The sequence below is a fragment of the Hylobates moloch genome, unplaced genomic scaffold (genome assembly GCF_009828535.3).
Source record: "Hylobates moloch isolate HMO894 unplaced genomic scaffold, HMol_V3 SCAFFOLD_17, whole genome shotgun sequence".
NCBI lineage: Eukaryota > Metazoa > Chordata > Mammalia > Primates > Hylobatidae > Hylobates > Hylobates moloch.
Window position 1 is genome coordinate 29,663,321 of NW_026652292.1, and position 14,146 is coordinate 29,677,466.

The window sequence follows — 14,146 nt, forward strand, 5'->3', positions numbered from 1 at the left end:
CCCTCCTGAAGCATTTGGACTGGATTCGTGAGCTGTTGAGAACTGTAGAGGTCCCTAGCAGGAAGGGGACCAGCAGCCAAGGGGAGCAGGCATGGCAGGAAGGAGTGAGGGTCATCAGCTCATGTTCCACCAGCGTGGACGAAAAAATAATATCTGAAAAACACAAGTCTGGTGTCAGCATTGTGTAGACAGCACAATCCCCACCTCAATAGTGACGGAGGCAACTGGACTGTTCATGATCATAGCTTTACATATCACAGTCAGCATGTTTCTGTTACCAAGGCAGCAATGTCTGTGGTTCATTTTAGGAGCATTTCCAATCAAAGGTCTTTAGATTATATAAAAAGTTTTGATACTTAGAGAAATGACATTAAGGAACCTGGAAAATTTGCTTATTTTGTAACATCTCTTTTTCCTAATGAGACTGGGTAAATGAAGTTTTACTACATTTATTATTATTATTATTGTTATTTATCAAGGTTATTATTGTAATTATCACTCCAGAATAAAGACCCTTCAAAACCAAAGTCATCTTATTTCATAGTGAGTGCTACTTGGAAAACATTTAATCAGTAGATCTTTTATTATCTGGTGGAGTTGCTGATGTGTTTAGCTGCTATGTGAGGTAGGACACTCATCCTTCATGTCTGGCTTATTTAGAGGTATCTTTGGTGAGTTCACAACTTAGCAGAAATCCTGATACACTTGACCCGAGTCAAGCTGTTGTTAGCTGTTGGTTTAAAGACTAGGTTGAGATCCGGGACAATTAGCTTGTTGTCTCACGTCCTGTTTTGTCCTTTCTCTTCCATCTTCTGCCCTCTCATTCCCTTTCCAGGTGCAGTTTCTGTCCCTCCCTCACCCTAATGATGGGTTGGAGGTCAACTTAGTCACAGCAACTGAAGGACATTGTCAGTCTTAGTCTTGTGTCATTTGTCTCTCCCAATGTACATGCTCACTTGTAGAGCCACCCAAGTATTGGCCAATTAAAAACACAAACTGGAGCACAGAACTCTTTTATCATATTTGCTGGCTGAACAAATGTGTCAATAGGATAAATGTTATAACTGGGCAAGCCAGCTTTAGACTCTTAAAAACTTGCCCACTCAATGTTTTCTTGAGTTTTGACCCCATCCACTGACCAAGATCTCTTTTTCCTGTTAGGATGTTAGTCAGACTCTCTGTCATAGGATAATAACAGTACCCATCTATGAGTGTTTTGTAAGGTGCAACAGAACTCAAGCTATGTTTACATAACTCCTAGCATATAGTAGGTGTTCAATAAAAGTTGGCTATTATAATTGTTGCCCAGCAGTGAAGAGAACTGCTTGACTTTGTTTAATTTAGCATTTTTTAAACCTGCTTAACCAAAATCCTTCTATTTCTAGAACCATTCATTAACATTTCAAGGAATGCGACTGTTCTGTGGAATACAGCTTGGGAAACTCTGAATAAAGAATTGGACAAAATTAAACTGTTGGAGTTGGGGTTCTGGATCTTAGCTCAGTCCTCACCACACCTTGAAATTGCTTAAATAAAAACAGGGAAGTTTCATTTTAGGGTATAAAACAGAAATGGAAAAAAAGCCACCCATATAAAAACCTGTATTTTTGTTCATCTCTTCTTTGTAAACACATCTCTAGGTGACTCAAAAAGTTCAAGGGAAGCCGTCCGAAATTCTCAGGTCAAGTTTAAGAGGGTATCGTGAAGTCAGAGAAATTAGAATTACATGCTCCTTCTGATTTTGGACTATCAGAAGTCATGAGGCCAGAAATCGTGCCCCTCCTCTTTCCCTGCCTCCACCTCTGTTTGACCTGATCACCCCTCTTCCTGTTTGTATTGCTGCCCAGCACAGTTGCAGGGTGAGTGGGATGCCTGCTCCTGATCCTGCTCCTCTTCCCGCCCTTCTCCTGTTGGGTTTTGGTTTATGCCTTTGCCCACCTCAACTTCGTGCCTTGACAGGACACAGACCTCTGGGAAGAGAGGCCTGCATGTGTCCCGAGCAGTCTTGTGGGGGTTGGGTCACCAGCCTTTCAGAGGCATGTCTGGCTGGCACTGGTAAATCCTCAGGGCCTAGGACAGACATCACTCACTTGCTCATCTGAAGGCCAGGAACGATTATGTCATTATGTATGTGCATTTCTCAACTAAGCCTTCAAGAGGGTGATGGGATGAGAAGCATCTGTATATGACGCATGTGTGACACATCCAAAGGGCAAATATATCAGATGACCGTATTCCCTGCGTGAGCCTTGGGAGAATTTTCAAAAGTCATTCTCACTTACTTGTGCTCCATACCCATCAGTTCCAAAAATCGATGCCCACGGAGATCACCTCGTTGCTTCCCACAAACAGGACCAGCATTCCTTGCTGAGGTGTGCTCATGCCTCCAGATTCCGGGTGCCAGCTCTGCGACCCTCTGCTGTCCCTGTCATTATAGGAGGTGAATGAGGGCCCTAACTCTATCTAATGATCTTCCCAAGACTGCTTTTGTTTAATGATCCAGTCTGTTCTAGGTCATGAGAGAGAAAGCAGTCTGCAGGCAGCCACACCTCAGGAAAGTCCAAGTTAATTTGCCAGCCCAGGGCATTGCTTCCAATGCAGAGCTGAGCCCACGATGGGGACAGTTATTTGGGAAATTTAGGTCAGACCCCACCCTAAGTAAGTTCTAACTTCAGTCGGGGGAGCAAGAAGTATGCCAGAGGGTTCAGTGACGCTTCCACTATGCACAGAGTTGCAGATGAAGACCCCAGCTCTCTCCCCAGGTTCCTGACTGTCAGCCACCTGCCCTTTGCAGTTTCCCAGAGTTCCACTGGGATAAAGGTGCAGATTTTCAGCTTAACTTTCCTCAAGGCTAAAATACATCATCAAGTGACCAAGTGAGAATTCCATGAAGACAGGCCCACTATGGAACAGGAATTGGGGTCTCTGTCAGTAAGAAAGAGACTTCCCTTTGTTTGGTGCTGAGGAGGTTGTGAGGCTACTTGGTTTATGGCAGTTGCTGCTGCGACCCTAAATTGTACACTTAGTTTAATGATTTAAAAGGAAATTGAACAAAAATAGATATTCTATTTTTAAAGTCTAGGTACTGTAGTATATTTGTAAAGTGTTCATCAAATGCAGAATATCCTTTAACCTTCATGCTATGCACACAGCACTCCCAGACCACTTCCTTCTGCTATCTACCACCTCCAGTGGTCCAGGCGAGCTGGACCAGTTTCGGTTCAAGTCAGAGAAGGTGGTCCAGCCATTGTTCACTATGATGAGGGACAAGACTATGATGGGCCCGTCTCCTCTCTTACCTACTTTCCATCCAAATTTCCCTTTCTCTCATCTCCCCTTCAACCAAAATGGGTGGTTAGATGGCATGTCTTTTGCAAGGGACTCTTGAGAAATGCTGCCCGGCACCCTCAGTTTCCCTCCTTTGCACTGGGAACCAATGGTCTATGGTAGGGAAGGTAGAACTACTGTGTGCTATATGCTTGAGTTCTCGTGAACACCAAAGGCAAAGCTCCAGGACAGCCTAGCTAAGCATTGAACTCAGTCACTTTCTTCCAGCAGCCTCTATCTGAGAGCTTGACAGGCTTTCTCAGATATCCAGCAACCCCAAGAGCTAGACCACTCTCACTTTACAGAACAGCTGAGGCCCGCAGCATTCTATGCTGACTTGTTTGGAACACAGGCATTGAGGAATTCATCTAACTATGAATTTGTGTCTCCAAAGAGAAGTGGGAGCTAAGTGGCTCGCTGCCATGGTTGGGAGCCAGGCTGTGAGCAGCAACTCTTTATGATCAGTTAGAAAATAAACAGCAGCAACAACGTGATTTCTATTCAGCTCTCCCCATGATAGAGGATCTAAAAAAACACTAATAAATCAATGTGGCTGGCAGGTGCTATCAGAGAGGAAGGCCGGGGCAAAAACAGTGTTCTTCCATTCTGGCCAGCTGCAGAGGACAGAAGCAAGAGAATGGAGATGACAGGCCTGGCGCGGTGGCTCACCCCTGTAATCCCAGCACTTTGGGAGGCCAAGGTGGGCAGGTCACTTGAGCTCCAGTTTGAGATCAGCCTGGGCAACATGGTGAAAGCACATCTCTACAAAAAAATACAAAAATTAACCGGGCATGGTGGTGCACACCTGTAATCCCAGCTACTTGTGGGGCTGAGGCAGGAGGAACACTTGAACTGGGTAGGTCAAGGCTGTAGTGAGCTGAGATTGCACCACTGCACTCCAGCCTAGGTGACAAAGTGAGATTCTGTTTAAAAAAAAAGAAAGAAAAAAGAATAGAAAGAAAATAGAAATGAAAGGAACGGTAGTTAATGCCCTCTTGTCATGCTACCTTGTTTTGGCAAGAATGAGTGGAAGATGGTGAATGATTTTCATCTCGTTGGAAGGCCACTTTATTTGATAAACGCACCAATAATGATTACCCTGGAGCTTGACTTTCAGCGAGGCCCATGTCACAACTTTGCAACTTGCATGCACAGAGCCCATCTACCTGTTTGTAGGTAGCAGTGGTGCTGTTTGGTGAAGATTGGAAACTGCATTGTTCTCTTCTCCCAGTTTTCTGAGCATCTGGCAGAGGAAATGGCTGCATGTAGGAACTTAATTAAGACTTATGGCTGATGATAGTAAGGAAAGCTTGCTGGCAATAAAGGATGCTAATTACTAGAACAGATTGCTCTGTGGGGGAATCCCAGTTGTTTACCTGTGATAGGTAACAACAGCATAACAACAGCATGACCTGTGTTAGTCAGGACTTGGACTTCGAGTTCAAGCGTTGTTCTGTCTGGAGGCAGGGGACACACCAGCTGACCTTGTTCATTTCAGCCTGGAGGGCCAGTAGGAAGTGTTCTTAAGCCAACTTCATACTTGGGCTTTTTTTTTCTCCCTTATTTTTTTTCTTAATTTGCACGTCGAATTTTCAGTGTCTACAATGTGCTAATGGGTTTTCCTCCCACTAAAAATCATGTGTAGATGTGAGAATGTTCTTCTCAAGAAAAGCCGGTCTCTGGGGCTTTGCTTCTGGCTTGAGGTCCTGTGAGGTAGGTGTTATGAAACCTTCCCCACAGTGGGCAGGGTGCCAGCAAACCTCAGCGGGGTCAGCAGCTCTCCTGCTAATTTTGGCAGGAGAGGGAGACACTCAGCCACCCCGAGAAGAAAGAAGGTAAATTTTGCAATCCATTTGCAAATCAAGCTAGAATGTATTTTCAGACCTGGGTGTGTATTCAGGGTCCATCTATTTCCTTCTACCATTAAACCTGCGAGGACAAAAGCAACTCAAGTTCATTGTTCTCCACCACGAAATCTTTTTTCCTATCTTGGATTGTAGCAGGGGCAGCTCAGAGGGAATGTCAAGAAGGAAGGAAGGGGAAGGGCTGGACAGGATATGGTGCTGGGGCACACAGTCAGCGCTTTGGGTGATCAACATCAACGTGGTGGTCCTGGGTTAGGATTTTAAGGACAGGATGGAAGGAGGAGGACGAGAAGGGGAAAGGTGATGCTCGGTGGCTGGTGCTTCACAATTTAAGCAAGGCCTGTCTTGGGAACCCCAGGAACAAGGAGCTTGCAGGGCACAACCCTTGTACAACAAGAACAGAATGCAGGAAGACTGAGGAGAGCAATGAATGCTCTTTGGGTCCTCAAAGTAAGAAGGGGATTTGATCAGAGCTTTCCGAGGGCACCTGGCATCTCCCATAGGCCATGACTGTGATTCTCTGACTTCCCTCTGTAGCTGGCTGGCTTCTGTAAAATTATCAAAGAGAAGATAGACCTCAAACTTAAAAGAAAATGTGATCTGAGAATGAAATTACACCACTAAAGTTCACTTATTAAAATTCATCAGCATGAAGACTTTCTCAAGCCATAATGACTTCATGGCCTAAGTGGAAATTTCATATTCCTTTGGAAAATCAAATTGGCATAGCCAAATGAGCAGAAATTGTCTTTGACTGGTAGATGTTATTTCTACATTATTTTTCTTTGCCTGAGAAAATAATCACTCTGACACTTAAGCTTGACAGCTAAGAGTAAGAGCCAGAATCTATCAGTTGCTTCCATGGTCCCAGGAACTGTTTGCGGTGTTTTACATGCACTAGTTCATTTAATCCTCAGAAGAGCTCTCTGAAGTGAGATGGTACGAAACCCCCACTTAACAGATGAGGAAACTGAAGATTATACAGATTAAGTAACCTGTCAGGGCCAGGACTGGACTGTGGGTCCAGCCAGCTAACTCTAAACTCTCCTGCAAATCAGCACTCTTTCCCACCCCCCACCTCTTGCAGAGGGTCAGCAGATGACCACTTGAACTGCACTTGTCATACTAGGGTGGAATTAAGAGCTTGGTGTTGTGGAATAAAGAGAACTGCCTAGGGCACAGACAACATGAACAGTAGGCTTCTCTTCTACTGAGTGTAAAATGGGCCAATAACATACATGATACCTGTAAGAAAATCACTTTTATTTTGAATACTGGTGTTAATAATTTGAAACTAAGCAGGATCTCTAGGTTAATAATTCTCCATCTCTAGACAATTACAACAACAAAAGCTAACAGTGAATGCTGATTCTGCCAGACACTATTTGAAGTGTTCTACATTTATTAATTTGTTTAAACCTAATGACATCCCCATGAAATAGGTACTGTTAATTTTTCTCGTTTTCCAGATGAGGAAACCAGAACACAACTAGGAAGTGGCAGAACTGGAAAGGGGGGAGAGGATTTTTAACCATTATTCTAAACTGCTTCTCAGCACTAGCTTTTGGCAAACATGAAATATCTGCTTCCGGGATGCAAACAGGAGTCCCCATCCTAGCTAGGGGTGGGATAAGGTTAAGTAGATCCAGTCACCGAGCTTTATCTTGTGAATGTTTGTGTATCTGAACCAGGTGATGCAGAAGGCCAGTTGCAGCTCTCTTCCCACGAGGTTTCCTTCTAGAGATGGGGCGGGTAGCAGGTTTTCCCCACTAAGCCATGCCAGGTGGTCATCTACAGAATGCCCAGTTCATTCTGCATCATTGGCATTTCATCATTGACACTTTTTTCTGAAATGAGAAGGCTTGGATTTTTTGTACTTTTTGTACAGAGTTTGTTTGTAAACCTCTTGGTGTTTCAAGATTCAATTTGCTCATTTCATATCCAATGAATGTTATAATGGGTTTAAATGTGGTATTAGAATTTACCAAAGGTTGCTTTTAATGTAGGTAAGGGGTGAACTAAAGTGATTGGATGCCTGCTGAAGACAGTCCAAGTTCCTCAGTGTGGTCTCCAGATTCTCGATGACCCGACTCTCCTTACCTCTCCAGCCTCCTTACCTCTCTGTCTTGGTGTGACCCTGTTTCTCCTGCTCCCAGCCTAGCAAAACATTTGCACTTCCCAAAATACACCAGGCTGTGAGAATGTGCCCTGACTCTGTGTTTTTGCCCTCACCTGAGAAACATCCCTTCCTCTTCAAAACTTAGTTCGACTTTTTTTCACTGCTGTTAAGCCCCTCTTGCCTGCCCTTCTCCAACCCATCAGATTGACCACTCCCTTTTTGGTATTTGCACTGTATTCTGAACAGACTTTGAACACAGCACAGACTCCAACACTTTAAAGCCCATATAATATCATGATAGCATTGGCTTCTATTTGTTGAGAATTTGATATGTGCCAGGCATGATAATACCAAACATTTTATTTAATAGAATTCTTGCAACTACCTCTTGAAGCAGGCACTAGTCTCATGGTCAATATACAGATGAAAAGAACAGGCACTAGTCTCATGGTCAATATACAGATGAAAAGCTCAAAGAGATGAAGTGACTTCCCCAAGTCCACATGACTGGTGTTTATGTTTATGAAACTTTAAGTTTCCTGAGGGCAAGGGCTAGTTTACTTGAGTCAGGGCTCAACCGGGATATGCCAACAGTCCAAGCCTGTTTTCAATTCCTGTCCTTGGAGCTTGGCAGGGAGTAGGGATAGGGAGTGGTTAGATGTACTCAAAACACAAATTGGAAAGAGAGACTAAGACATTATTACTAATGGGAGAGAGGACACACATGCTAGGCAGACAGGCAGAAGTTGCAACATCTACTCTTCTTTGTACCCATAGCACCAGCACTCTAGTAGATATCAACAGTTGCTAAATATAAGTGAATGGATCTCTACTGTTCTTTAGTTATGCTCCACGTTCAGAGCATGAAGAGATCGTGGGGCTGTTGAAGGTGGAGAAGACCTCAAGGGGGAGGCTGAATTCACATAAGCTTGAGATAGAGGCAGATGTGGGGAAGGAGGAGGGGACTTGTCCAAAAGGGACCATTGGCAAAGGTGGGCGCACTTGAAATACTTGACCTGGTCAACAGGTACAGTTTTCTTGACTTCTGTACTAGGCTTTCCAAATTCCCCAACTGGGGAAGGGTTTTCCCCTCTGAGCCATGCCAGGAAAGTCATGGCATGATTCTTGTTAGTGCCCCTTCTGCCCAGCTCTGCCATAGCTGACAGATCTCAAGTCTAATTTGTTAACCCTTTGGATTGCTCATCTTATTCCTGGCATGAGTCATGTGGTGTTTTGGCTCATCCATCTGGGGTTTTCTTTTCAGGTTAACATGTTTGTTGAAGGATTCCACGATGCCATCCTCCTCTACGTCTTGGCTCTACATGAAGTACTCAGAGCTGGTTACAGCAAAAAGGATGGAGGGAAAATTATACAGCAGACTTGGAACAGAACATTTGAAGGTGGGGATTACATCTATAAGGCAACAACATGGGGCCAAATAAGCTGCTGCTTTTCTGGTTCTGTTTTTCTCAGTTGCAGCTGTGGGGCCTTTTCAGCTTCTTGCTTTTCTCAGCTGTAAAGCAGCCCATCTTATAGGCTTGTTGTACCAGTTAAATGAGATAATACACGTGAAAGTGCTTTGAACAAGCCCCACTGAAAGAGGAAAGGCCTTGTCTCCTGATTATTTAGGTAATAGCTCTATGCTTCTTAATATTGCATTGAACACAAGCCTCATGCACAACAGGACAATCAGTTTGTGAAGAGTTCTGTGATGAGTTTTAAAACCAGTATTAATCCCAGATATACATTCATGTGTTCAGACTATGTTGGTTTTTGTGAAACACAGAAAACATTAGCTGTCACAGTTAAACCTGGTGGTTTGAGATGATTAGCAGGTTCAATTGAGCCCTCTGCATTTTTTTTTTTTTTTTTTTGAGGTGGAGTTTTTGCTCTCATTGCCCAGGCTGGAGTTCAGTGGCATGATCTCGGCTCACTGCAACTTCTGCCTACTAGGTTTAAATGATTCACCTGCCTCAGCGTCCTGAGTAGCAGGGATTACAGGCACCCGCCATCACACCTGTTTTTTAGTAGAGACGGGGTTTTACCATGTTGGCCAGGTTGATCTCTAACTCCTGACCTCAGGTGATCCACCCACCTAGGCCTCCCAAAGTGCTTTTATTTTACTTTTAAAATAGTGAATGTTAGTTTTTGCTTTGTTTGTTTTCGAGATGGAGTCTCGCTCGTGTCGCCCAGGCTGGAATGCAATGGCGCAATCTCGGCTCACTGCAACCTCTACCTCCTGGGTTCAAGCGATTCTTGTGCCTCAGCCTCCTGAGTAGCTGGGATTACAAGTGTGTGCCACCATGCCTAGCTAATTTTTGTGTTTTTAGTAGAGATGGGGTTTCACCATGTTGGTCAAACTGGTCTCGAACTCCTGACCTCAGGTGATCCACCCGCCTTGGCCTCCCAAGCTTTCTTAATAACAGGGAAGTATAGGAAAACAACAAAAAATGACCCATAATCTCATCTCAAGCAACTTCTGTTGGCACTGAAAAATTGTACAAGATAAGACTATGCTTGGCTAGGAAATTTAAGCAGCACAAAAATGTGCAAATTGAAAGGTGAAAGCTTTCCTTTCCAACCTAGTCCCCTCTCCCCACTGTGTATCACTGTTAATGATTTCCCTATGATTCTGTCTACAAATATTTTAAGCCTTCTGCCAGCACATATGCATTTGTATATCTTATCTTAAAATTTGTATGAAAGGGGTGATAGTATGAATGCTATTTTTCATCTTAGTTTTTTACTTGTATGTCAAGTTAAAGAATTTTCCATATGAGAACTCATAGATCCAATGCAGTTTTAAATGACAGTTACATATTTTTCTACTGTATGGCTGTACAGGAATTTCTTTAACCAATCTCCTATTGATGGACACTTGTAAAGTTGTTTGCAATTTTTGCTATTATGCAATATGCTTTCACAAGCCTCTTACACATCTTGAAGAATTTTTGTGAGTCCTTCCAACAGGGAACATTCCTACTTGTGGGATTTCTGGGTCCAAAAGTATGTTGGTGCTTTTTAAAGTGCATTAGAAATTGCCAAAAGCTTCCAGAAAGTTCTGCTAATCTATATTCTTGCTAACAGTGTATATAAGAGTGCTAGTTTCCTCTCACCTCACCAACACTCAAAGAAAATGAACATGAAACTCAATATGGAAGTGATCTCACTGCAGGAGCCTTGCAGATATCAACTCTATATTCATTTATTCATTCAACAAATGTTCATTGAGCACCTACTATGTGCCAGGTGCTGTTCAAGGTGCTGAGGATTCAGCAGTGAACTAAAGACATTTCCTGCAATCATTTGAGCTTACATGCCAGTGAGGGGACGAGGCAACAAACAATGAATGCGGTATATCTTTCAGAGCTATAAAATAAGGTAGGATAGGGAGCTAGAAAATGCCAGGCAAGGAGGAGTGGGGCTGCTAGTTTAGAGTGGGCAGGGAAGGTCTCTGTGAGAGTGAAGTTGAGTAGAGACCTGAGGGAAGTGAGGGAAGCTCTGTAGATGTTTAGGAGAGATCACTCCAGAGGGAGTGGCAAACGTGGAGATCCTGAGTGCATCTGGGAGACTGTGGAGTGTCCCCAGACAGAGCAAGATGGCTTATGTGGCTGACACCAAGTGTGACAGGCAGTGTGATAGGTGCCAAAGCTCGAGAGGTAATGGGGCCAGATCATGTGGACCTGCAAGCCTTGCTGAGGTCTTTGGGCTCCACCTGGGTGAGACAGAAAGTAACCTGAGGCCTTTGAGTGACATGATCTGCCTTGTGTGTTTAAAAGGAGTCCTTATGGCTGCTGTGTGGAAAATAAACTATATATGCTTATGGATATCACTTGACAACTGGTAGCATAAAGTACAAATTGCTGAACCAAGGTTCAGTGCATCCTAGCCACTAACTAGTTACCTTGTCCTCTGAGCTTGTCTTTCTTCACCTGTATGATAAGGAGGTTGGTCTAGTTAATGACTGACAAGAGCTCTTTCAGTTTTACATCGTGCTTGCTCTTCCCCCTTTGAGCCCTTTAATGCACTGGGGTATGCCTATATCTATTTGTAATCCAACTAGTGACATTTTTCAATGGCAGGAGCAAATACTGCCAAGTTTAGATTTGGGGCACATATTTTTTCAGTTGGGACTCCTGTCTCTCAGTTTGTCCTCAGTTCTTAGAAAGGGCAGGACAGGACAGTAGGGAGAGGTTGAGCTCAAGCTAGAGTTATCTGGGCAGTATCTATGGTGGCAATCGGTAGATTTCATTTCTCTCCGGTGGATGCCATGTCTTACTCAAAACCAGAGTGACATCTCCCTTAGCATTAGACAGATTGTACTTCACGGGTGAGTAGACCTCCGGGATTATCTTGTTTTACCTCTGACTGCTTCAGTTGAGGAGCTGGAATCCAATAGGATAATTCAAGGGGCATATTAGGACAGAGCCAAATTTCCCAGAAGTTTTGCACAATACACTGAGAACCTGGCATCTGTGGACACAACCTTGGTCGGCCACATCCCATTCTTAGCTATTACTCACTACATGGTGTGGTCATTTGTTCTTGGTCTTCTGACAGAGGGACAGGAGCCAGAGTTGGGGGATGCTAGAGGGCGCCACTGAGGGAGGGTGTGAAGGGGAGGGTAGGTGCCCATGATGGCCGGAATGTATTTTGGTTAGAGCCAGGGCATGGGCTCAATTTTCCCATAGGCCATCTTGATGTCTCTATTCTAGGGCCAGGTCTACACAGGCAATATGAAATGAGTCCTGAAACAATCAACTGTGTAGTTCAGTCTACAATTAGAATTTCATTTGTTCAAATGTAAAGATAATTGAGGCCAAGCTAAGTTTTTGGCTTGAATTGCGTGGAGAGCCCATTTTATTTGCTAAACAATGGTCCATTTGAGGGTAAGCCTAAAAAGAACTCTAAGGTATCTGCATGAAGAAAAACTCAAACCTTCCTGAAATTGAAAACAATTTTAACTTTAATGGTCACCATTAAGTGACCATTAAGTTGTTAAGGGAAAAATACTCTGGCAATGATTTGACGAATTTGGCTTTTATTGCCATGAAACCTGTGATCAACTCTCATTTCAATAAATGGCCTGGGAAGAAGCTGGATTTCCTCTGTGTGAGAGGTCAGAGTGACAAGGTAAATAGGACTGTGGCTTAAACTCTGAGCTCCACTACAGCCAAATAGAAATAGGGTGGAAAGTCTCATTACTTACGTACAGGAAAATTCTACTGTAAACCTGACAATCTCACCTTATGTACAATACTCTCAGGTGAAGTCTCACTTTGCTAATTGGCCACGCTTAGGATTCTCACCCCATTTCTTGGCAGAATTGCAATGAAGTCTTAAATTACTAGGGCCACCTCATCTTATAAAATACTCTGCAAAATACTTAGCAGGACACAACATCACAAACATCTCTCAATAGAATGACAAATGGTTTTGGATAGCCAATATACATATATATTTTAAGCCTATTTATCACTTAAGAGTTTTATAGGCTGTCAAGGATACACAAGTTTATGGTAAATGTACCCTTTGTAACCAGTCTATATTAAGAAGACAAAAAAATCAAAGTGAATGGTAGCTTCCATTCTGTTTCCGGTAAAGTAGACCAAAGTCTGGAAAAATCAGTGGGCCTTCAAACCACAACCCAAAGGACAGTAAACCCAAATGCCTGCCATCTCCAAGCCACACTAGAGGATGGAACTTTCCCTTGGGGTCCTTTTTCCCAGACATTCATTTTACTAGAGGAGTCAATACTTCCAGAGAGAACCAAATCAGAGAACCAAATCAATAGAAATGCCAATTAAGAATTACACTGAATTCTCCCCAGCTGAAAAGGGAATAGCTTTAGTTAATTAAAATGGGGCTGATGTATGCATTCTCTTATTTAGTGAATGAGAATTATGACATAGACATATTTAATATCAGCCAATGACATATTTGCTTTTATTGATTAGTTGCTCTGAGCCACCATTATAGGCCAAAGCAAGTGGATACCCAAGGCCCTCCATTCTCTGGCCACCCCGTTCCAGCCTTACATGTCACTGACTCCCTTTGTCCACATGGGCCATCTTCCCAGAAATCTCACAATTCCTCTGGTCTCTTTGGGCCTCTGTGCCTTGGCAGATACACCTAGGCCAGCCTTTCAGCCTCTCTCTCACTTCTTGATTACTGCTTGCCCAATCTTAAACTTCCTCCGACATCCCTATAAAATTCCTGCTCTTTCACTGAGTCCTCCCTGATTCTCCAACTTGACGTGCTGGCTCCTCCTCTTGAGTGATGTGGGCACAGTTGGGTCTTCTCTACCAAGAGTAATTATAAAATAAATAGTAGTAATAATAGTGACAGTAATAACGACAGTAGATGAAAACAATTAACTTCCCTTAAATGTGTTGAAAGTGCTTTATTTGTTTTGTCTCATTTAATCTTCTCCACAGCCTCTTGGTAGGGAGGTACTACTATGCCCATTTTACAGTTGTGGAGACTGAGGCTTAGAGGGCTAAGTTCCTTGTCCAAGGTCATGGAGCTATGTAAATGTAAAAACTGGGATTTCAATGCAAGTGGTTAGATTCTGGTGTGAACAAGCTAAATCCCCAGTCCAGGCTGCCCCTCTCTAGAGCAGAGAATATGTTCAATTCATCTTTGCCTCAGCTGTAGCACTAATTCAGTACTAAGTGTCCAGAGAATGTTTGGATAAACAATTAGTGAAGAACTCAACCAGGATAAAGAAGAATAGCTCTTCTTAGCTATTGGCTCCGGTGATCCACAAAGCAGGCCCACTGCTCTCCTGTGTATTAAAGCAACCTGGAGAAAAGCACATTCACTGAGTCCTGGG

At 43.4% G+C, this 14,146-nt stretch overlaps 1 protein-coding gene and 1 long non-coding RNA gene across 3 annotated transcripts in view; one reads left to right on the plus strand and one right to left on the minus strand.

The window, feature by feature from the left end:
* The window catches only part of NPR3 (natriuretic peptide receptor 3), an 84,985-nt gene that overhangs the window by 59,412 nt on the left and 11,427 nt on the right, over nt 1–14,146 (plus strand). For both annotated transcript variants that reach the window (XM_032135738.2, XM_032135739.2), the window contains exon 4: nt 8,576–8,711. In XM_032135738.2, the coding sequence (XP_031991629.1) occupies nt 8,576–8,711 (136 nt within the window). The remainder of the gene's footprint in view (nt 1–8,575; nt 8,712–14,146) is intronic.
* Nucleotides 1–14,146, minus strand: part of LOC131381662 (uncharacterized) — a 231,768-nt gene that overhangs the window by 843 nt on the left and 216,779 nt on the right. The window contains exon 3 of the long non-coding RNA XR_009210541.1: nt 2–153. This is a non-coding gene — a long non-coding RNA (uncharacterized LOC131381662). The remainder of the gene's footprint in view (nt 1; nt 154–14,146) is intronic.